At 30.7% G+C, this 22,432-nt stretch overlaps 2 protein-coding genes and 1 long non-coding RNA gene across 4 annotated transcripts; 1 reads left to right on the forward strand and 2 right to left on the reverse strand.

The window, feature by feature from the left end:
* Nucleotides 1-4,475: 4,475 nt before the first annotated feature.
* On the reverse strand, nucleotides 4,476-6,368 carry LOC145141141 (uncharacterized). Its single transcript, XR_013722462.1, has 2 exons — nucleotides 6,093-6,368; nucleotides 4,476-4,738 (listed from the first exon to the last, which is right to left on the reverse strand). It is a non-coding gene; the product is annotated as an uncharacterized LOC145141141 (long non-coding RNA).
* A 4,021-nt stretch (nucleotides 6,369-10,389) lies between these two features.
* On the forward strand, nucleotides 10,390-13,982 carry LOC145137704 (zinc finger CCCH domain-containing protein 18-like). 2 transcript variants are annotated; one of them, XM_079071845.1, is made up of 8 exons: nucleotides 10,390-10,560; nucleotides 11,046-11,849; nucleotides 11,936-12,100; nucleotides 12,188-12,364; nucleotides 12,494-12,570; nucleotides 12,659-12,838; nucleotides 12,914-13,040; nucleotides 13,565-13,982. In XM_079071845.1, the coding sequence occupies exons 2-8, from the start codon at nucleotides 11,065-11,067 to the stop codon at nucleotides 13,632-13,634; spliced, it is 1,581 nt and encodes a 526-aa protein (XP_078927971.1). In that variant the 5' UTR covers nucleotides 10,390-10,560; nucleotides 11,046-11,064; the 3' UTR covers nucleotides 13,635-13,982. The 2 variants fall into 2 exon arrangements, with proteins under 2 accessions (XP_078927971.1, XP_078927970.1); XM_079071844.1 differs by having other exon boundaries at nucleotides 10,391-10,560; nucleotides 13,562-13,982.
* Nucleotides 13,983-18,633: 4,651 nt separating this feature from the next.
* LOC145140938 (WRKY transcription factor 1-like) lies at nucleotides 18,634-20,820 on the reverse strand. Its single transcript, XM_079074316.1, has 5 exons — nucleotides 20,573-20,820; nucleotides 19,627-20,160; nucleotides 19,460-19,550; nucleotides 19,229-19,375; nucleotides 18,634-19,032 (listed from the first exon to the last, which is right to left on the reverse strand). The coding sequence occupies exons 2-5, from the start codon at nucleotides 20,123-20,125 to the stop codon at nucleotides 18,735-18,737; spliced, it is 1,035 nt and encodes a 344-aa protein (XP_078930442.1). The 5' UTR covers nucleotides 20,126-20,160; nucleotides 20,573-20,820; the 3' UTR covers nucleotides 18,634-18,734.
* Nucleotides 20,821-22,432: the final 1,612 nt, after the last annotated feature.

Below are 22,432 nucleotides of genomic sequence, written 5' to 3' on the forward strand. Positions count from 1 at the left end.
CACATTTACAGTGTAGCCTCAGCAACATGTATTAAATCTATACATCTTATCTTATAACGCTAGTGTATTCAACTTTTCCAGGAAAAAGGCTTAACATGTAACCTGTAATTAAAATATATAACCTAAAGAAACTAAATTAAGTCACTTGTTTCCTGTTAATGACACATGTGTCTCGGCAATAACAGTGAAAGAAGGATTAAGTGACAATTTTCTATGAGCCATCAGCTAAGAAATCAAAGATGAAATGTTTTTAGAAAAATCATGACATATTCATATGTGGCTAAGATCTGTAAATGATCAAATAAATGAATTGTAAAAAGAGAAATTAATTTTTCTTTGTGTTGCCTCAACAAGATGTGGATAATCTAAACTTTGCTTGAATCCAACCAAAAAGATGTAATCATCACAACCGGCCTATAAAAATTCACCAAATCTTTATCACCAATACAAGAAAACTGAACGTTGAAAAGGATAATATATATATATATATATATATATATATATATATATATATATATATATATATATATATATATATATATATATATATATATAGTGGCCGGCAGATTATGTAATTTACTCTTACAAACATCATTTATCCATTAAATGAGTTAGAGGTGTTCAGTCTTTCTTTTTAGACTAAAAAGAAGTCTAAACAATAATAAATGAACATATTATCGATACTTCCTAAAATATATACAGGGGTTTACAAAATATTTGAGCAATGAATTTGAACCTGTTAAAACCCATCTAAGTTTGCTTCACATATCTCAACATATTTAAATTAATAAAGATTCAGCAATTCCACTTTTTTGCCAACAAAAATAATCCAGTAAAAAGTCTACAAGTGGATGATCTAAAAACCTTTAGATAAAACTTACCGATCGAGAGATGCTTGTATGCATAGATAGCTTTAGGGTTTGACTTGCGGATCGGTGGAAGAACTTCAAATTGATTAAAACGAAAGTTGCAATTCAAACTTTGATTCTTGGATTAATTGGAAAGATAAAGGTCCACCTCTTGATAACGCGGTGACAGGCGGTATTGGCTACCCAGGAATGCGGCAACTCAGTAGGCCCAATTTGCGATGACGTCAGCTATATATATATATATATATATATATATATATATATATATATATATATATATATATATATATATATATATATAGCCAAAACAAAAATCGTATCCTTTAATATGCGTGTGAAGGAAGGAGATGACGACTCATACCATTGAGGCGGCAAAAGGGTTATCATTTTTATAGATATTTATCTGTATAAATCATGATCATGTTGCATTCATTTATATTGGGATATGGTTGAAGAGGTTAGTATGTTATGAATACTTAAATGAGACTCCAATCAAAATTTATAAAAGTTAGGGTTGACGTTCTAAAAAGGCATTCACAATGTTGGGTCTTGCAAACCTTTCATGTGATAGTTCATATGTTATGTAACTTAAAAGAAATTTGAGCCTCTTCTTAATTGGTAATACTTTGTGCTAACCATGATGAAATCTTCTATCTAACCATCTTTAAATAGAGATATGCCTTAGGAGTCCTATAAGAGTCGAGTTACATTGCATCATATTTCATACATTATACATATAATGTATGTTCTTTGAGTTTGTTTTTTATTAAAGTGTTTGAATTATGTGCAATGTTTTTTTCTTAAAAGAAACTTAAATATGTTTAAAGAAATTTAAATAGGTTTAAATAAGTTTAAAAGCACCCTAAAAGAAGTACAAAAGAAGTTTTGAAATAAAGAATGGGTTGTTTTTTAATATATAATTTTTGGTTCTATCTATACATTATTTTTAAAGATTTATTACATATTTGTAACTCACAATGCTTTATTATTTTAACATGTGCTCCAGTAAGAAGCATGTATCATAGTGGGGTTTGACAAGAGGAAATAGTCAAAACAAACTTCAAGAATGATGACTTTGGACTTGAAATAACCCATGCACTTATTGGATAAGTAATTGTCTATGTGTTGATTTTAATTGCCTTTATATACTTTTCAACAATAACTTTTGTTTTAAATTTTTTGATAAGTTAGTACTACCGCTTTATATTAAGAACATATTAATGTATTTCAAAATCACCCTACAAAAAGGGTGTTACATCATACAATGTATTGTAAAATCTCATATCCTTGATATCATCATATTTTGCTTAAATTTTCCATTTAAGCGTTATGCTTTCAATTCTATGTAACTTAAGTATTGTCAATTGTCATTACTTAAGATCATGATGAAACATTGGTTCATATCCCTTACATATCGCATGTTTTGATCATTGTTGTACACAAGGTATAAAATATTTAATGCTTAGTGTATAGTTCATAATTACAAAACCATATTGGAAGTACCATTTTAGGAGGCCATATATTGTCGGCGTAGTAACAACACCAACGGTTGTAATATATATATATATATATATATATATATATATATATATATATATATATATATATATATGTGTGTGTGTGCGCGTGTGTGTTCGCCGGTTCGATAAAGGCCACCTAGTGTGGGAATTTTAGGGGTTAATAATTAAAACCTATGAGCAAATTGTACCTTAGAAGTATCAAATAGCTAGAATTTGGAATATGATGTTTCACAACTTGATTCATCGACTGACGTAGTATTAATGAGGATGGAATTCAATATGGATGTTGATGGTAATGTAGGACCTTACAAATATTAAGTTTGATTGTCTAAAAATTGAGATGTATATTTTTAAAGTACAATGTCATTATGGAACATGAGGATTATATGATAGTTGAGGAAGTTCAATGGACATGGAAAAGTAAAATTTCAGGTAGTTTAAGAGGTAGGGTGATATATTGGGATTGAATAGTGATCTGGTTATGAATCACCATGGTTGATAGTTTTTTCTCTTTGAGGCTTCAATGAGAGGTGAGTGGTTATATGATGGTGAATTTCGAAATTGTATGTACAATGTATATCTTCAAGATGATATGTTACATTAAAATCATAATCAAGATCAAGCGGTGTACCCTCATTGGGTTATTGATTAGATTTCATAGATAGAAGTTTGTTAAGATAGAGTGAATTGTAACATCAATATTTACAAATAAAATGTACCTTATATGAGATGTAATATAATTTTGTAGTTTTAAATATTATGGGATAATTAACTAGAAGATTAAATAATAAAAATCCAAAATGTGTATCAGTATCTATAGAAAAAGGTATTGTATATGGGATATGTAATATAATTTTGGTATTTAAATCTTACGGGAGGATCAACTAGAAGATTAAATCCTCCCTAATACATAAAAATAATTTTGCCACTTGTTAATCTCTCATGGGGTTTTGACACTTGTCATTTTGTGGTATTTTTGAAATAAATATTATCCACTTGTCAATTTCTGGTTTATTTCGATTTTAAAATTAAAGTCATATACTTATATATGTAAAGTATTAAATATAATATATATGAAATTAAATTGCAATTAATACATTTCTTTTTTTCTTATTTTAAAGTTTTACATTAAAAAAAATTTACTGCTTACACTTTAATGTTTATTTTTTTTTTTAAATTAACTCGTGTCATACACGGGTCTCACACCTAGTGATAAAAATCTATAATACATTTTTTTTTTTGGAGTTTGTAGGTAACTAAATAATTTCAAAAGAAGGGATTTAGATGGCATATCAATACCCCATTTCATCATAGGACCATGTCTCCTTCATTGTAACAATACACTCATTTCATGTTAAAATTAAGATAAATAAATAAAAAGACGCTTTTAAAGAGGGTTTCAGGGATTTTGTTCATTTTCATGGGAGGCAAAATTGGGACGATTTTCATCATCTAAACATCAAGATTCCAACATTTGATTATTGGAAACAAAACTAAGGCATTATTAGCTTTATATTCTCTACTAATGTTCTTGATTCGAAAATCCATGGTTTAGGTTGAAAATCAACCATGTTAAGGTTTTGTTATAGGAATAGAAAATGGAGCTTCTATATGTCTATGTTGGGATTATTTGTTATTCATGACTATAAAACATGTGGATTTATATACATTAATCCCTAAACACCATTGTTACGGTGCTCTTCACGCTAGGGTTTTGCCATAGCTTGGAGTTTTGAAGGGAAAGCAAGATTGGGGCTTTGGTTTGTCATTGTTTTTCTTAAATCGGCTAACACACACTCAAATATACGTATTTGTCTATCATAGACCGAACCCTCAACCAATTGTATGATATTGCTAGATCATAGGCTCTTTAATCTAAAATTTTTGTTTATCTTTAGATGTCGAAATCTTTATTGGGTTGTTAACTTATTGTGCTCTTTGAAATGGAACTCAACAGAAGCAACATGTGGTCCTCGTCCTCTAATTTTGCATTAATGTTTTCAAGATCAATAATATGTTTACTTAAAAGACATCATGTTGTTCCTCAATAGGCTTATCCTTACTCATTTTAAACAAGTACAATGTATTTACAAGTATAAAGAGTGTGATGTATGCAATGCAATTGTAACATAAGAATGCACAGACCATCATGTTCAATTAAACAAGGATTAGTTTTAACCAGGATTCAAATCAGATTCTCAGGAACATATGTAAAAGATAATACATCACCCACTTGTACACAACGCTTAGCTAATTTGTACCCTTGCATTCATCCTTCATTTTGCAATCCAATGATAAGCAGACACATCATCTTAAGTTACATGATGTGGCAAAAACCAGCTGACCGGACTAAAACACAAAAGTCAATAATTTAATTTCAAGTTTTTTTTAGTTAACGTTTTTCAATATTTATAATAGAAATACTAAACTTTTAAATACTAAAATTTGATTTTTTTTAAACGTTCTTATAAAAAAAATGTACATGTATATAACTGTTTATAACTATCTTAATGAAGTGTTACTCATTTTAAGTTAAACACTTATTTTATTTTATTTAATTTCATTTATTAATTTTTTTAATGTTTTTTATTATCTAAAAGAACAAATATATCAAAAATCATAAGTTTTATTCTCTACAATCATATATCAATATCTCGATATGTTTTTAAAACAAAAAACTATGTTACATCTCCGTTTCGATCCATTCACATTTATATGATCATAGATTTTGTTCAAATAATAATCAACACATGTTCATCATTCACATTCACATGAAAATAGTGATGATGGTTCTTAGCTAAATATGCCACCTTGTATGAAAAAATCTAAAATCACCATTTTAACATCTACCAATATAATATGTTAAAACTTAAAGGGGCCAATTTGGACACGCTTCTTTAAAAAAAGGGCCGACTTGAATGATATTTTATCGTTGCAATGGATAAAACTCAAAAATCTTGGCTAAAAAGGAAATGGCTCAAGTGGGTTGAAAGAAAGTTTGAGTCTCAGCATATATAAACAGTTTCTTCTTCTGTATCCTCTTCAAGAGGATAATCCTATATAATCTTTTGCATTAGTGAATGTATAATGATCATCATCATCAGAAAGAAAGAAAGTTCACTAATAGGCAAACAAACAAAATACTTAGTTCCTTACTATGCAGTAGGAATCTAAAAATCTTTTACAATATATAAATTGTTTAGAAAACGCCTAATACTAATACTCCCTTCCATTCCAAAACATAAGAGTAGTATGAGCCTCTATTTTTTTTTCCAAAATAAGTAGCATATCCAAAACCACTTGTAGCAGAATTGAGTGAGTAACAAAGTTAAAGGTTTGTTTGGTTATGATGAGTATTTCCAACATTCAAATTAGTCCAAAGTGAACAAAGAAAACCGTCATGTATATTCACTTACCTTTAAAGAAACTTCCTACAAATGATAAAAAGATCAAAAATGAAAAGAAACCCGCATAAATAGTTGGTATATATGAAGAGTTGCAATTCTAGAAACCCAAAAGAGGATCATCTGTAGTACCATTTTAATATGTATGCATAGACGTTTCTCTATAGAAATAGAAACAATCATGTCAGCAACATTGGATTTTTTAGATGAGTGGAAGTAGCAGTGTTTAATAATCATGTATTTAAGTTGATGATTTTACAAAAATTGAGAGTTATAAGATTCAAAAAGAAACTACTAACAGTGCGGTAAGTTCCTCTGACAGAAGTTCGCCGCCGACACTGTTGATAGAAGTTTGATCAGAGTGCGCCACGCGCCTCCTTGAGCCACCACGCTTCTTTTTGGAACGATCAACGATGGCCTGTGTTTCGTTCTTTTCGACTTATGATAAGCAATCATTCATGCTGATTCAAAGAAATCAGTAGCAAACCCCAACTAATAAACAGATTTTGGAATGATTCGCCGCCAAGTGCAAAGCTAAACACTTTTGGTACGATTTGACTTGGGGTTCAAATAGACTTTGTTTGGACTTTGGAGTAGATAATTTTGTTTAATTTGGTCATTTATAAGATAACCAATTTTTAAAATGTATAAATTTAGTACCTTTTAAAATAAATTTGGTATTAAACTAATGTTTAAAACATATATTATTTTGACCATCATGGTCCAATCTTGATTTGGGATCTAATTGATGAGTTAGGATAGGGTCTCGTCATCTTTCTCATTTAGGGTTATTTCGTTCAAATTTATATTCTTCAAGTCTTCTTCTCCTAACCTTTCCAACTCCACGACATGACCAGAAGATAGACATCCTTGTTAGTGTAGGTTTTATTCTCGAATATGGACACCATGGATGAACAGTGACATACCTTAGTGGGAATCTGAGATAACGTGCTACCCCTCAAATTTTTTGGCGCAGTAGAAATTTTTTGATAAATTTTTCGATATAATGCAATTTTTCCAACGTACTTTACGTATGTTACCCCGTGACATTTTGTTTTGGATCCTCCACCATGGATAACTCTAAAAGAATGTTTAAAATAGATCATGGATTAAAAGAAGATTTAAAGTAAAAAAATGGCAATTATGTTATCTTTGTTGTTGCTTCATTATTTTATGTCTTCCTTCTTATCGAGGGACATATTCAAGTCCTACTTATGTCATTTTCATATTTTGATAAAACATCGTATTCATGACAAACATTGTCATATAGAGGTTTCTTCCATTGTGGTAATTTGTTTCCTCCTAGCTATTTGGTGGGGTCTATAACTCCCAGATCCTTTCCTTAGTCAGATACAATCGTGATGATGGGTGGGCAAATGAAGGCTTTTGAGGCTGTGGGGGTTTCATAGCAAAAGTTAAAAGACAATACCAACCATAGTATTAAAAATCATTACAAATTTACAATGGGTTTGAACAACTTTTAAAAGAAATTACAATGAAAATTGAAATACAACACAAGTGAATGTGCTGACTTCGTTTTGTTGTTTATGGAATTTTTGTAATTCTATTCTTTTTAGGGCGGCATTATCTATGAAATCTTTGATTTTTGATGATGTGGTTGATAGAGCGTTTTTTTTATTTCCAATATGTGTAGAAAAATTAAGTTGGTATGGACTCTTTAGCTCTATAATCCAACATTAACTTCTATTTTATTGTAATGGTCTTTTTCCAAGCGGTTTTAAATAAAATCATTGTCGTTCCCAAAAAAAAATTGTTTCTTTGAAACTTCTAGTGGACGTTTGGTTCGTAAAATATTTTTGGAAGGAATGAAATCTAGAAAGGGAATTAGAATATACACATTTGGTTGAGATGGAATGAAATATATTTTCTGTTTGGTTTGCAGATTTATCATATGAATTAGAAAGTAAATTATATAATATGACCAAAATATTGTTTTTATTGATTTTTGTAACTTATTATTAATTTTAGTAACTAAAAAAATCAAACTTTTATTAAGTAAACTCTTACACACTTAAACTTGTGTAGTTTTGTAGATGTGGGTGTAAGTATATGTGTGGGAGTGGGTGGGGTGTGTGAGTGGGTGTGGATGTTAGGGGTGGGTGGTAAGGTAGGGGTTATGTGTAGGGTGGGGGATGGATAGGTATAGGGTAGGGTTATGTATAAGGTGGGTGGATGGGTGTATGGGTGTGCGAGTGTGGATATAGGTGTAGGTGTGGCATGGGTTGGACATCGGCGTCGATGTGGGTATGTTAGTGTGGGTATGGGTGTGGGATGGGTGTATGTGGATAGGATGGGGGTGGGTACGTTGTAGTGAGAGAAATGAGTAATAATTCAAACTATAAACCATTTATATTAATTATGTTGCCACTATTGATAGAGTTGAACAAATATGTTATTATTTACTTATGTTAATTTTCATGTAATCTCATAAGACTAAACGGTGGGATGGTTTTGTCATTTGCTAAAAGCCTATGTGGTACTTTTAGTAGTGATGAACACAACATTCCACCTTTTTTTGCCAACGGTAAATCTTATTGGTGAAGTTCCACCGATGACAAATCTCAATGATAAAGTTTTTTTATTTCTTGATTGGTCATTGTAATTTTTTTTTTCTGTTTAACATAAATATCATTATATATACCATTGGTAAAAAAAATTATCACACCCCATTCATAGGCAAAGTGTGACAAAAGTTGTAAAAGTTTATGTGACACCTATGTGACACCCTTTTACCATTGACAAAAATATCATCACATTCTTTAGCCTAAAGAGTAAAATCAATTATATTATATTTACCATGTTTGTATCCGGTTAAATGCTAAATCTATAACTGTTTTTCTTTTATGATATTCAAATTTAGAATATTTATCAATATATAATTTTTTAATTTATTTGAATATTTTGACCATTTAAATATTTGAGAGAATATTTTTTATTAAGCTATAAGTATGTTAGAAAAATAATGTAAGTGATTTTTAAAAAATTAACTTGTGAAGCATGAAAACCTAAAAAAAACTAAAAATATAAGCTAACTTATAATTTAGGGTGACAAACATTTACAAGTGACTTAGTGACTTATGTCATATGTGTTGGAAAATAAGGACATAATATCAAACAAAACTCACATAACTTCAAGTATCGTGTGGAAACACTTTCCATATATGTGATTGTAATATAACTATATAAGGTGTCAACAAACTAGAATTGAAATAAACTATTAAACAACAATTTAGATTTCATGCCTAATTCTGGATTTCAAAACATATAGAAACGGTAGTTATTTTTTATTATAATTTGGAGGAAATTCGTGTATGTTCGTGTTCCCAATATGCATTATAGTTGGTGTTTTAGCTGGAATTCAACTTCGGGTATATCCAATGTTTTAAATAACGTGAGACCTATCATGACGACAATATCAAGTCTCAAACTTTATAAGACGTGAGTCGTGACTAGTCACGATGTTTATTAAGGCGTGATTTAAGACGACAATTTTATATATAATTAATAATTATATATTTATTATTATTATTATTCATTTTTATATACAGATATAACGTCAAGTACAATGATTGGAGTCATAATATGTCATGACAAGTTTTTTAAAACCATAGATATATCATTTACACCCCGTTCCTAAGTTCAATTTAAGGAGAGAAAAGAAAGAAAATGAGTGGAAGTGAGAGAAAAGTAAAAGAAATTGATGTTCCCGAGTTTTATTAAATGAAAGAAGTGGAAGGAAATGAAGGGATCACTTTCCCTCCTAACTTTCCTTCCAATTTGGAAGGATTTGAAGAGAAAGAACAAAATGTTTAACTTTCCTTTCACTTCTCTTCAACTCGGAAACACAAAAGACAAATTTATTTTTCTTTCTTTTCTTTTCTTTTCTCTTCTTACTTTCTTTTCTCTTTTCTTCTTTTCTTTGCTACAACTCGACTTTGATAGGGACACTACCACCCGACCATCTTATTATAGATAAAGTTGAATTCGATTTGTGTTGGGCGATCCGATAGTACTAAAATTACCAACCAAATGTTAAAATTACGAGGACTTAAATATAAAATATCTTGAAAATAAAAATAATTACACGGTTACCCATCATTATCTCCTAAATTCACCAAGTAAAAATCAAAACTTTCAGCAATAAATCAAGATTCAGATTCAAAAGATCCCAAAAAATCCTCTTAAATTGCCACCCCACCGCCTCCGTATAATTTCTTGAATATTTCAAATTATTTTTCGAACCAGTAACTTTAGTCAAAATAGTATATTCAAAGCTGTAACTTCCTCCTGATCTCTCTCCCCTTTTCGATCCAATTTTGTATGTAAACAATGTGGCCAAAAACCCATTTGATTTAAGGAAAACCCCATTTCAGTTTACTTGTCTTTTTCCCAATTTCTTTTTGTTTTTACTGACAATTTTTTCTTTAGAATTTAACACTGTATGTGTTCTATAAAATGGAGTATTCGAGGGGATTCAACTAGAAAAAAAGAAAAAAGGGCGCGTCATTTTCAGTATTCTTTTAAGAATAGTGTCGTTTGTGGGGAGAATTGAGGGCATAGTTTATATATAGATTGATTTTATTAAAATATTAGCAACAACAACAAGAGCAAGAGAGGAAGTGATATAGATATAGACACATATATAGATAGAGAGAGAATGTTGTATCCAATCAATCATGAAGGAGTTTTGAGGCCATGAGTAGGTGCTTCTGACCTTGTTCTCTGTTCAGAAGGCTATTAAATTTGGTGGGTATTCAAATTTTTTGCTTTAATTGTTTTATTCACCATAAATTTTCATGATTTCTTTTAACTTCTTGTTCTTCACTCGTTTACGAAAGGAAAAGGCTTGGATTTTGACATGGGTTATTTATTTACATAATAGATTATTATCGTATATTTCCATTGTAAGTTTGCATGATTTAATTTAATGCTGGAAGCTTGGAGTTCTTCCATGAACAATAAACCAGGGTTGTTTCTGAAAACGAAAACGGGAAACTTGTGTGAAATTTGTAGTCATACACAACCTGTGTTCTTCCTTTTTCGTGCCCAAGGTGTCAATTTTCATGCTTGAACATAAATTCGCACCCTAATGTTTGTTGAAAAGCCGAAAAGAGCACACATTAGCCATGTTGAAGAAGACCTTTTTATTTATCCTCTTCAATTACTTTCTTTTCTTCAATTTTGTTTTACTTTTGTAATATTTATGGTTATAACATTGGATTCATATGTAGGTTAAAAAAAATATCGAAGATGGACTTCTCAGAATCTACAAAAATCGTATACGATAGGATCCAAAACCTAGAACCCGAAAAAGTCTCAAAGATTATCGGATATCTCTTGTTACAAGATCGTGGTGAAGAAGAGATGATAAGATTAGCCTATGGCCCCGATAATTTAATCCACTCTTTAATCAATCAAGCAAAAACCCACCTCAATTTACCCTCCAATTCCACTTCTCCAACACCAATTTCAAATTCTATGACGGATTTGCCCCTAAAGTTCTCACCTTCCTCTCCTAATCCCCAATCTTTAACCCTTTATCCATCTTCATTCCCTGAAGATTACCACTTCCAAAACCAACTTCATTTCCTCCAGTTAGACAATCAGATTGACCCTTCAAACTGCTCAATTTACCATTCTGCCCCTACATTCTGTCCTAGAATCAGTCAAAGGTCTCCCGAATTCCCAATCAAGATTTGTCATTACTTCATGAAAGGCTGTTGTAGACATGGAAACAACTGTAGATACTCTCATAGTATTCCCACATCCGAAACTTTTTCCATCTTTACCTCTGAGGACGATAACGTCTTTTCACTTGGGTCACTCAAGAAACTAGAGATTGAACTCACCGAACTTTTGAAATCAAGAAAAGGGTACCCTGTTTCCATAGCTGCTTTACCATTATTGTATTATGAGAAATTTGGAAAGACACTTCAAGCCGAAGGGTATTTGACCGAAAGTCAAAGACATGGAAAAGCTGGTTATAGTTTGACCAAACTTCTTGCTCGCCTCAAGAGAATATCTCTCATCGACAGGTTTTATAATTTATAATTTACAATTTACAATTTACAATTTTTGTATCCTTTAACTTCGTATTTCTTGATTGTTTGATTGAAAATAGGCCTCATGGGCAACATGCGGTAATTTTAGCGGATGAAATTGCAAAATATACGGATTACAGGGATAGAAATGAACAAGGTGGAATAGTTGCAGGGTCAAGGCAGATATATTTGACTTTTCCTGCTGAAAGTACTTTCACAGAGCAAGATGTTTCAAACTATTTCAAGTAAGATGTTAGGTACATATTTATATAGGGATAATCCTAAAGAATAGCGATTTACTTTACTCTTTTTATATATTTTTTTTTTTTCAGAAAATTTGGACCTGTTCATGATGTGAGAATTCCATGTCAGCAAAAGAGAATGTTTGGTTTTGTTACTTTTGTTTTTGGAGAAACAGTTAAGGAGATTTTAAATAAAGGCAATCCTCATTTTGTTTGTGGTGCACGAGTTTTGGTCAAACCATATCGTGAAAAGTCAAGGGATGATAGGTAAGATTACATGTACAAAATAGCAAAATACTTTCATTGTGTTTTTGATTTTATATTTAATTAAGTTATTGTGGTTTGAAAAATCTACTCGATTATATCATTCTAAAATTATCACCTTTTTTTTTGTAGGAAAATTGGAGAAAAGTTTCGGCATAACATGTACTATGGACCCCACAGTTTTGAAGCTGAATCCGAGCTTCAATTAAGTAAGAAATATAAAATTAAATAAAAAAATGATCTTTGTTTTTTGGTTATTGGTTGTAGTTAATTTGAATTTTTATAAAAACTATGTAGTGCACAGAATATGTGATAATAATTCATTGTCATTAAAGAAACAAATGATTATTGAAGAACAACAAGAGCATGAACTTGAGTCAGAGAGATTGCGATTCTCTGAGATGCAGTTATCAGAGGGGCCCACAAATCGGTTGACATGTTTTGGGTACTCATTTGAAGAGTTGCAGTTATCAGAAGGTTAGAGTAAAATTAAAATTATTGAATTATTTTTATTAATTTATATATTTTTGATTTTGTATGTTGAATTGATAGGTCATAAAGGGCAGATGAATTTGTCTTCCATGGAGCGATTTGGTCATCTTTTTGATGTTTTCAACAATGGATCCGTTGGGGATGAAAAAATTAGGCACATAAATACCAAATGCAATGATCAAGAGAAGTAAGTTGTACTGTGTTTGACATGCATTTGACTGTGTCAATATGACAAAATCACAAAAATTATGACTGAGACTGATAGTCAATGGGACAAAATCACAAAAATTGCAATTTGTTTGTCCCACTTAGAAAGGTGTGATAGGGACTTTTTGATTTTCTGTATGTGCAAAAGACGTAAATGCCCTTTTTATCCCCACTCATTTTTGTCTCACTTATAAAGGTGGGACATGGACTTTTTGATCATTTGTGTGTGCAAATAAAAGAAATACCTTTCTTATCCACAACATCGAAAACAGCGCTAAAAAGTTTGTCTAGTCTCATCCAATCATTTTTGTCCTACTAAAAAAGTGGGACACCGTTGCAAAAGACATAAATGTCCTCCCATCCTCATAATTGAAAATAACCTAGAAAGCTTATCTAGTCTAATCCAACTTTATTTTCTTGATTTTGATTGCATTATTTCAAGATTTTTGTTTTCCATCGTTTTTTTATTCACTAAATCAAATAATTTTGGATAAATTGCAGCAGCCAGGGATTGAATCTTCCGGATAGTCCATTTGCATCTCCATTAAAGAATGGAATATCAACAGCCACATGAGTTTTTTTCAAAGGCTTTAGTGAAAAAGGAATGAAATATTCACAAAATGATCATCAAATACTTTGACGTCAAAGTTTATAACAAAAAAAGATTCGGTTTTTAGTGTTTTAGGGCGACAAACCATGTTGCAATGGATATAAGGTATAGAAAAAGTTTACCAATATACCCTTTTTAGGTTCTATAAAGGGTCGAGAATGAATACAAGCAAGAAATATAGCTTGTTAGTTCTTCTAATTATAAGTTTTAGAAAGAAGAAAAGAGTGCAATTGTAGTGAGGAGTTGAAAGATCTTTGTGTTTCTTGAAAGATATATACAAATGTTATTTAATAAAAGCTTAGTTTATTTAAAGTTTCAGTTTTCACGCTCTTTTTTTTACTTCATTATTGCTTGAAATTCTTATCATGTATATTAAATAAAGTACGTAATTAATTACTCTAAAAATAATAAAGATTAAAAGCTTATGAAAAAAGGGTATATGATATTTTATTATACTATGTTTGGGATAAAAATAAGATTATAGAAAAATTATAAACTCAATTCTATTGCTTCATGTTACTACATTTTGAATTTCCAAACATTGGTGTTTAATTAATGGTTTGTATCTTATACAACAGAAGTTGCAATCATTGCAAGATTAATCACGATTCATTAGCTGTGAAGCATGAAGCATAAATGATTGATTTAAACACACTTATAGTTTGTTTATACAAAAATATCTAGTGGGGTCATTGAAATAAATTCTTTTTGTTTGAAAAAACTTTTCCCACATGTATGCTCCCTTGATAAAGGAATTCGATTTGAAAGTTTGGTTTGTGTGGGGATTTGTGTTATCATGGTGTTTCTTACACTTATCTCATTGATCATATTTCTTTTCATTAGTTTAAATGAAAATTAGTTGTGATATAGATTTGTTTTTTATGTTAATTCTTGATAAAAAAGATAATACAATTATTGTTTATGTGGCATATTGTGAATTATATATGAAAAAGAGTCTTAGAGCATGAATAAAACTTTGGAGAGATGAGGGAATATGGGGAACCAATGAGAGAACTGACTTTTGGATAAAATACATCTTGTTTGTCAAGTTGTCACATCTTTTATCTAATCTTTTTTTTTTCTTGATTTATTTTGGATGGATTACTAATCGTGTTTATGTAAGAAAGTTATATAAATTTTACTAATTTACATATAGAAATAGACATTTTATTAATGAAAGTTATATAAAATTTTCTAGTTCACATAACGAAATAGACTTTTTATTAACTTTTACAGTAATTTTTAAATTGTTATCACTTTGTAGTTTGTACCTACATGAATTGATAAGAATTTAAAAACAGATTAAAAAGTATAACTATATAAAATAGTAAGCAAATGCAAATCAGTTTATTTGATAACAACATATAAAGTTATTAATCTAATGATTATATAGTAATTATAATTTGAGGTGGGTGGGTGGGCTATGCTATGCAAATCTACGTCCAGATTTGTGGATCCCATAATTGGCCACTTGTTAAATTCCTTACGAAGCTTAAAATTATGATGTGAAATGTCACATGAACCCATCGAATACCTTGATTGTTATACCTTTCACAGTCAAGTAGGATAATTTGATATTTTTATGTTGTTGTCTACGGGACCGTAGACCGTAGTCTCACCTTGTCATACGTTAAGTTGAGTTGGACCACAATAACACTTTTATTGTAGTGAACATCGTATTTTTTTTACTCGGTGGACAAGAGTTAATGACTTATAAAGGTAACATATATAAGATTTTGTTATATTTAGTATTTTAAATTTCTTTTTGTCCAAGTATTACAATTTCACTTTACATCTTTATGATTGCTTGGTAAAGATAAGATAGTTTAGGTTTTGTTAACATTTATTTCTTTAAGTTTTTTTTTCACATATTACCATTGAATTTGTTTGGAATTTTCAACATTACATCATTATGAACTTGTTTGGACTATTTACATTACATCCTTATGACATGATTGCTCTGATCATCTTCCATGTTTTCTGTTTCAGCATAATGCACAATTTGCCATCTTCCATGCTTTTTGTTTCAGAATAATGCACAATTTGCCATGTTTCATGTTTAATGTTTGTACTTCATTCTAGGCTATAAAAACACATTATTTGGTTACATATTGATTGAGTTATATGTCGTGGAACACAAAGTATCAAAGTTTAATTGTTTTGTTTCAGTATTATGTACAATCTATTCCTCTTTTTTAAATTGTCATAACTCATTCGTTTGGAGTTAGAATGACATTTTTTTTTCAATATGTAGTTTTCTATTTGTACTTCATTTTAGTTTAACACGTTCCGGTCCGATTATCGATTCTCATTATTGGTCTAAATCGGTTTCGGTTCCAAATCGGGTTCATGCTGGTTGCTGGACCTAATTCTTCCAACTAAGAATCATCGACTTGGTCAGCCTTTACCTGACCAACTACCTAATATTACACAGGCTCATCAAACGGCAAGACTGGTCCTAAAAAGACTAGATCGTTTCGAGACCTGTTTGGAATCGCTAATATGCAGGTCTAGATTAGAGTACTAAGTACCTCTCCAAAAAGTGGGCCTCATTGGGTTTAATATGCCTAAAACTCGAGTTAAAGGCTATATATATATATATATATATATATATATATATATATATATATATATATATATATTAATTACAAGTTTTGTCTAGTCTTTTTTGGGTTAATGACTTTATAAGGGTAACATAGTTTAGATTTTATTCATATTTAGTCCGTATGTTCTTTTTTGCTTGCATATTACCATTGAACCGACTAAAACCTACACAACTTGTCATGAGGATGTAATGTGAACAGTTCAAACAAGTTTAATGGTAATATGTGGGAAAAAATAACTTGAAGGACTAAATATGAACAAAACCTAAAATATGTTACCCTTATAAGTCATTAACCTCTTGTTAAATTCCTTACCAAGCTTAAAAGTATGATGTGATATGTCACATGAACCCATCGAATACCTTACACAATCAAGTAGGATTATTTGATACTTTTATGTTGCTAGACCATAGGGTGTTGTCTCATCATATCTTACAGTGAATTGGGTTGGATAACAGTAAGGCACGGTGAACACCACATTCGTTTTCCTTTACTTGTGAGAACTCATCACACTTTCTCCTCTCTCTCTCTCAGTCGTAATCATTTGCCTCGTAAAAGGGACGTTAAAGAGGTAGATAGGAAGTAACGTGATGGTAAGATTAAATGAAAAAAAGTGAGAGATGTGGGAAATTAAGATATTACCTTTGATCATTTTACATTTTGTAAGATCATTATCGTAAGATCAAAAGATCCTAGCAAGATAAACAAGGCTTCAAATTTGCTCGTACTTTCTTGTTTGTTATGTGGAAATTATATTTTGATGTTGATTAAAGCATCAATGGTGGAATAAACTTTAACTTTTTAAGCAATAACCATAAGTCTTGTAGATGCAAAATGCAACAATTACGAAGAAAACATCTTAAGTGTAACAAGAAACAAGATCATTGGACATTATACAATTAAAGAAGCAATGTAGGATCATATGGACGATTGGAAGGTGAGGAATATGAATAATAGTGAAGATAATCAAGCAATATGAAGAGTCAAAAGATAATGTATAGATAAAAAGAGAGCTAAAATATTAAATGAAGAACAAGTGGCTAGGAAATGAAATTCTCAGTACACATTCTCTATACTAATAACTACGTAATAAGGTGCACCACATACAAATGAACGATTCGCCAACTTTATATACCCATGGAAGGAATATACTTTTACATACAAAGACATATTCTAATCTAACTATCACCCATCATTGTAAAGCATTTCCAACTCAACACAAAAGTTTACAAAGGAACTATAATGCATCATTGTGTGTCGCGATGCTCTACCTAAATTGAAATTATGGATGAAGTTTTATTTAGAAAAAAATAGATGGATGAAGTTGTGATGCATTATAAGGCTTCTTGCGATTTGTAATGTTGGAGTTTGAGTTGAATAGACAAACTTTTAAGGCTTGATTTCAAGATCGATATAGTAAGGCGTTTTTAAGGGTTAAGGTTGATCAATAAAGCCCCTTAACTTGTTTATTTAGTATATATTACATCGTTATGACCTATTATAACAATAACAAGTTCCTAAAGATTTCTAAGGTCCTCAAACTTTTTTTTGGTATTCTAAGGATCCTAATATTTTTTGTGTTTCTTAGGTCCTTTAATTTGTTTATTTTTCGTTTTTCATATGTTTTTTCACAAATTCATCTTTTATTTCACCTTTTCAAGTTTTTTTATAATTCGTTTTTACATGTTTTTATTACGTTTTTGCAACTTAATATTTATTTTGTTTTTACATATTTTTTTTTCACAAATTGTTTTACAACTTCATTTTTTCACATGTTTTTTCACAACTTCATCTTGCATAACTCTACACGTTCACTATTATCAAATTGTCTCCAAGATTGCAATCACTTTAATTTTCAATCTTTCTATCACCACCAAAACGAAGTTATTAAAAACATATAAAATCGAGTAAAATAAAATGTAAAAACGCATTAGAAACAAAAATGTAAAAACAAAGTAAAAAAATAAAGATGTGTAAACGGATAGTGAAAAATAAACATGTGAAAACAAAGTAAAAAAAATGATGTTGTAAATGCGTATGATCAAAAAAACATATACGAACAAAGTAAAAAATGAAGTTTTGAAAAACAGAAAAAAAAAATTAAAAAAAATTAAACGGCCTAAGAAACCAAAATAATAAAAGACCATGACAAAAAAAAATGAATAAATAAAGTCAAAAAACCTTACAAGTCTTTAGTTATAACTAATCATTAGAATATAATGTACACAAAATAAACAAGTTAATGAACCTTAAAAATACTTTAAGAAAAACTCATGACTAAATACCTAAGCAAGAGTTTAAGAACCAATTTCAATATTAACCCTTTCCAAAAGACATTAATTCAAAAAGATTTAATAAGATACTATGAAAATTACATTCTTATTAAAATAACAAGTATTATATTACTAAATAAGTGTTTAATACAGACCTTAAAGCAAAATAAAACTAACTTATGGAAACATCATATAACAATAACAAACATTTCCATACCTTTACTTTCATTTGGTTTCGGTTGTGGTTGTGGTTGTGGATCAACATCATCACCATCATCATCATCATCATCATCATCATCATTACCATCATCATCCATTGTGCCATTGTTGTTTTCCTTCACGTTTTGTGTAACATTTCTGATTCCAGAAGGCATGTCATGGTCATGGCGTCCCTCATAAGTTGTAATCACCACTTTTTCATCATGTGATGCTCTCTCTACATGCTTCTTCACTGGGCACCCAGCATTTGAACACCGGTAGTAACTCCTAAACAAACATTAATCACTTTACTTTAAACTAATGCACACCAACTGTTCGATAAAATGTCTCAACAGTTTCTTTGTTAATAGTTAAACTAATGCACACCAACTGTTTGATAAAATGTCTCATAAGGTAGTTTTGACTATATTCATATATCATTGTAAAAGATTCATACAGATGATAATGTGAATTTAAAAAGCACCTTGGATAGGGACTGTTTTTAACCATTTTCTGTCCATATTTCCGCCATCTGTAGCCATCATTCACAATATCAACCACACTTTTAGTCTCAACAACTACACGTGGCTCATAATTTGTCTTTGTCACAACATTATCACTCTCTTTCTTCCTGTAAAAAACTTAATAATTACCTCATTCCAATTCACAAAATAGAAAACAAACATATTAAAATTACTATAGTGCATTAACATACTGTCTTTTCAGTTGTGGTGCATTATTGTCAACCCCAATTTCTGTTTCATTAGACTCAAACACTTCAAATTCCACAAAATTCTCACTCAAAGCTGCAAAAAGACATTTACAAGTTGTTTAGTGAAACAATAAAAGGAAAAATTTGGGAATTGGGAATTGATTGATTACTTTCAGATGTGAAAGATGAATGGTTAGGTTTTGGATGTTGATGCTTGCATAAGTAATTTATCTCTTTGATATGTCCATCATGTGAATGTTCAACTTGTTTTCTAGCTGGACATTTTGCATATGTACATTTGTAGTAGCTTCTTACAAATGCATTATCTTTTACTAGTTTTTGACCATATTTTCTCCAGTTAAAACCATCAACTGTAGGTTTTTCAGGTGACTTTGATACATTGACAACAAAATTTCCTTCTTTTGGAGAAGGATTTTGCTCTGAAGTGGCTATAGTTTTTTCTTGATTTACAGAGATGGGAGTTGAACTTCCTTCTTGGTTGGAGTGTAATGTGTGGGTCCCACTACCAAGATGAATATCATCTGAATCCTTGGTCATTACAGACTGAAAGTTTCTTTCTTGATCTGATAATGATGCTTGATTTTTACCATAAGAACCACCAGTCAACTTTAGATAACCTGATGACTTCAACATTGCAGAATGCATCATATGTTTCCTCCCATTTAATTAGCTTGATCAAATAACTAAAACAACGCAAATAGGAAATGATCAGGAAACTAACAAATAAAATCATTAATCCTTAAATCAAAGAAAAAAACCATTACAAGTATTAACCCCAAAATGCGATAATTATGTTTCGCGGGTAAATAGACAGCAACAAGAACGAAGATTTCATGTGAATGCTGTTTACGAGTTCCGTGGAAGCGGTGAAATATAGAAGTAGCAAATATTTGCAACGGTAATCAAATAAGTCAAACCTTCTAACAGTCAAACAACATCATATTGAAAGGTTGACTTAAAAATATGTAACTTGATTTACTGAATTACATGTTCATAAGAGTAAGAATCGATAAAAAAAAAAAAAAAAAAAAAACGAACGAACGATTAAAGCAGTAAAACTGGTGGAAATTAAAACTAACAGAAACCCTAACATACCTTTTTTGGTTGAATTTAGTGTGCCGAAGTGACAATCGGAGTTGTGTATCACACCAACTAACTCCGGCAAGATTTCTCAGCGAGTTCTGATATCTCGTATGTGGATCGTTACAGTAGAATTGGGGGTAGATTGTTGAAAATAAATAAAAAGTAGGATAGGATCGATCGGAGGAGGAATAGAGGGAAGATGAGTTCATATGTTGTGGACTGTCAACTGTGCAGCGAGGAATCTGATGATATGTTCGGTAGCATCCATGCGAAATTACGTTAATGTCCCTATGTACTTTCATTAGTCAATAATGTTTCGCCGATGACAATTTCACCGTACCTATATTTAGATCTGATAATTGTGGCTCAAGCTGGTGGGTCATTTTCGAATAACTTTTTCATGTTAATTTATACGAATTATATACGTCTTTAAATTAATTAATAATTATCATTTTACATTGACTAGAATGAAATGAACAACCAAATACCAATCTAACATAATAACTTGATAAGCAACAACCTCTTACGTCTCAATTGAGAATTAGATTTGGGATCAACAACGTTAGGACTTAAGGCATGTCGTATATTACATTAATTCATATGTAACATCCCGATTTCCAGGTATAAAATTTATTCTTTAAGAGGCAAGTTTCCCCTTGGAACTCGTTGAGTTGATGGCCTCAACTCGACGTATTGGAAAGTGCTTGGATGCGCATCTTTTTGGACCAACTCGACGAGTTGGTAAGGAACACGACGAGTTGGCGGCCAGATGAGAAACCCTAAAATTTAGGGTTTGCACCCTATATAACCTCCTTAAGTCTTTGAGGCTGATCTTTTATCAGCCTCCAAACCCTAATATCGACCTTGTGAGCCCTAATCATCATTTCCTCTCATATTGTGAGTTAGTGTGGCATTTTGGAGCAAAAGAAGGAGAAGATTGTGAGAAGAAGGCAAGGAACTAGTGATACGTGTGATTGTACTAGTTTTAATCCTACTAACTTAAACACAAAGACAAACACACGAAAGGCAGTGCACCTATCGATTAGCAGTTTAGTTCAGGTAAATAGGGTATCGAACACAGGGAACGGTAAACAATTAAAATAAATGTTAATATTATCTAAATAAAACAAATAATATGAAGGGGGTTTTCTCTAGTTTTGCAAGACTAGAAACTTAGTAATCTAATAACACTCAAACAAAAGACAATTAACAACTAAGGGAACAAAAGACAACCAGATTCAATAAGATAAAGAGACTTATGTTCATATTCGATTCACTTATTCATATGGTTGATTTCGTGGCAAGTGCAATGGATTAATATATCAATGGTTATCGATTTCTAATGTGATTAGGTTCATGTTCACTATTACTAATCCTTTAGCAAACAAGTTAATTCAAACAGTGATCAGGTGATTAAACTAACAAGTTTCCTAGTGTTCAGTTCAAATCAAGTACGACTTGTAATATTAGTTAACTAAATTTGTCAATTCAATCAACTCATATGTGGTTGTTCATCACACATGCTCACACATCAACTTACTTATTTTCTAGTTAACCCTAGGTTCATGTTCACTAATACTAGGCATACAATCTTGTTTTCACAAAACTATATGATTCAAGCAATTAAGAAGATGTTCATACAACTCAATAAACATGATTATTAACATAAAATAATTATCATTAACATGCAAGGATCTTTTAACAAGATTAACAAGATAAATAACCAAATCAAATTAATTCAAACCACTCAATCAAACCATATTCATAAGATCATCTAGTCTAAACAGAAGTATGAAGCTTTTAGCTCATAACTACAGCAAATAGCATCCTAAAATCGAAATCTAATGATTCAAACATGGTTCACACAAAAGA

Source organism: Lactuca virosa, chromosome 9 (genome assembly GCF_052849685.1).
Source record: "Lactuca virosa cultivar CGN04683 chromosome 9, Lactuca_virosa_CGN04683_v6, whole genome shotgun sequence".
Classification (NCBI taxonomy): Eukaryota; Viridiplantae; Streptophyta; class Magnoliopsida; order Asterales; family Asteraceae; genus Lactuca; species Lactuca virosa.

Coding starts and splice junctions, on each gene's coding strand:
- LOC145137704 (XM_079071844.1), top strand. CDS start 11,065: ATGGACTTCTCAGAATCTACAAAAATCGTATACGATAGGATCCAAAAC. Junction 12,101..12,187: donor GATGTTTCAAACTATTTCAA/GTAAGATGTTAG, acceptor TTTTTTTTTCAG/AAAATTTGGACCTGTTCATG. Junction 13,041..13,561: donor AAATGCAATGATCAAGAGAA/GTAAGTTGTACT, acceptor GATAAATTGCAG/CAGCCAGGGATTGAATCTTC.
- LOC145140938 (XM_079074316.1), bottom strand. CDS start 20,125: ATGATGCATTCTGCAATGTTGAAGTCATCAGGTTATCTAAAGTTGACT. Junction 19,376..19,459: donor GCACCACAACTGAAAAGACA/GTATGTTAATGC, acceptor AGTTTTTTACAG/GAAGAAAGAGAGTGATAATG. Junction 19,033..19,228: donor AAAAACAGTCCCTATCCAAG/GTGCTTTTTAAA, acceptor ATGTTTGTTTAG/GAGTTACTACCGGTGTTCAA.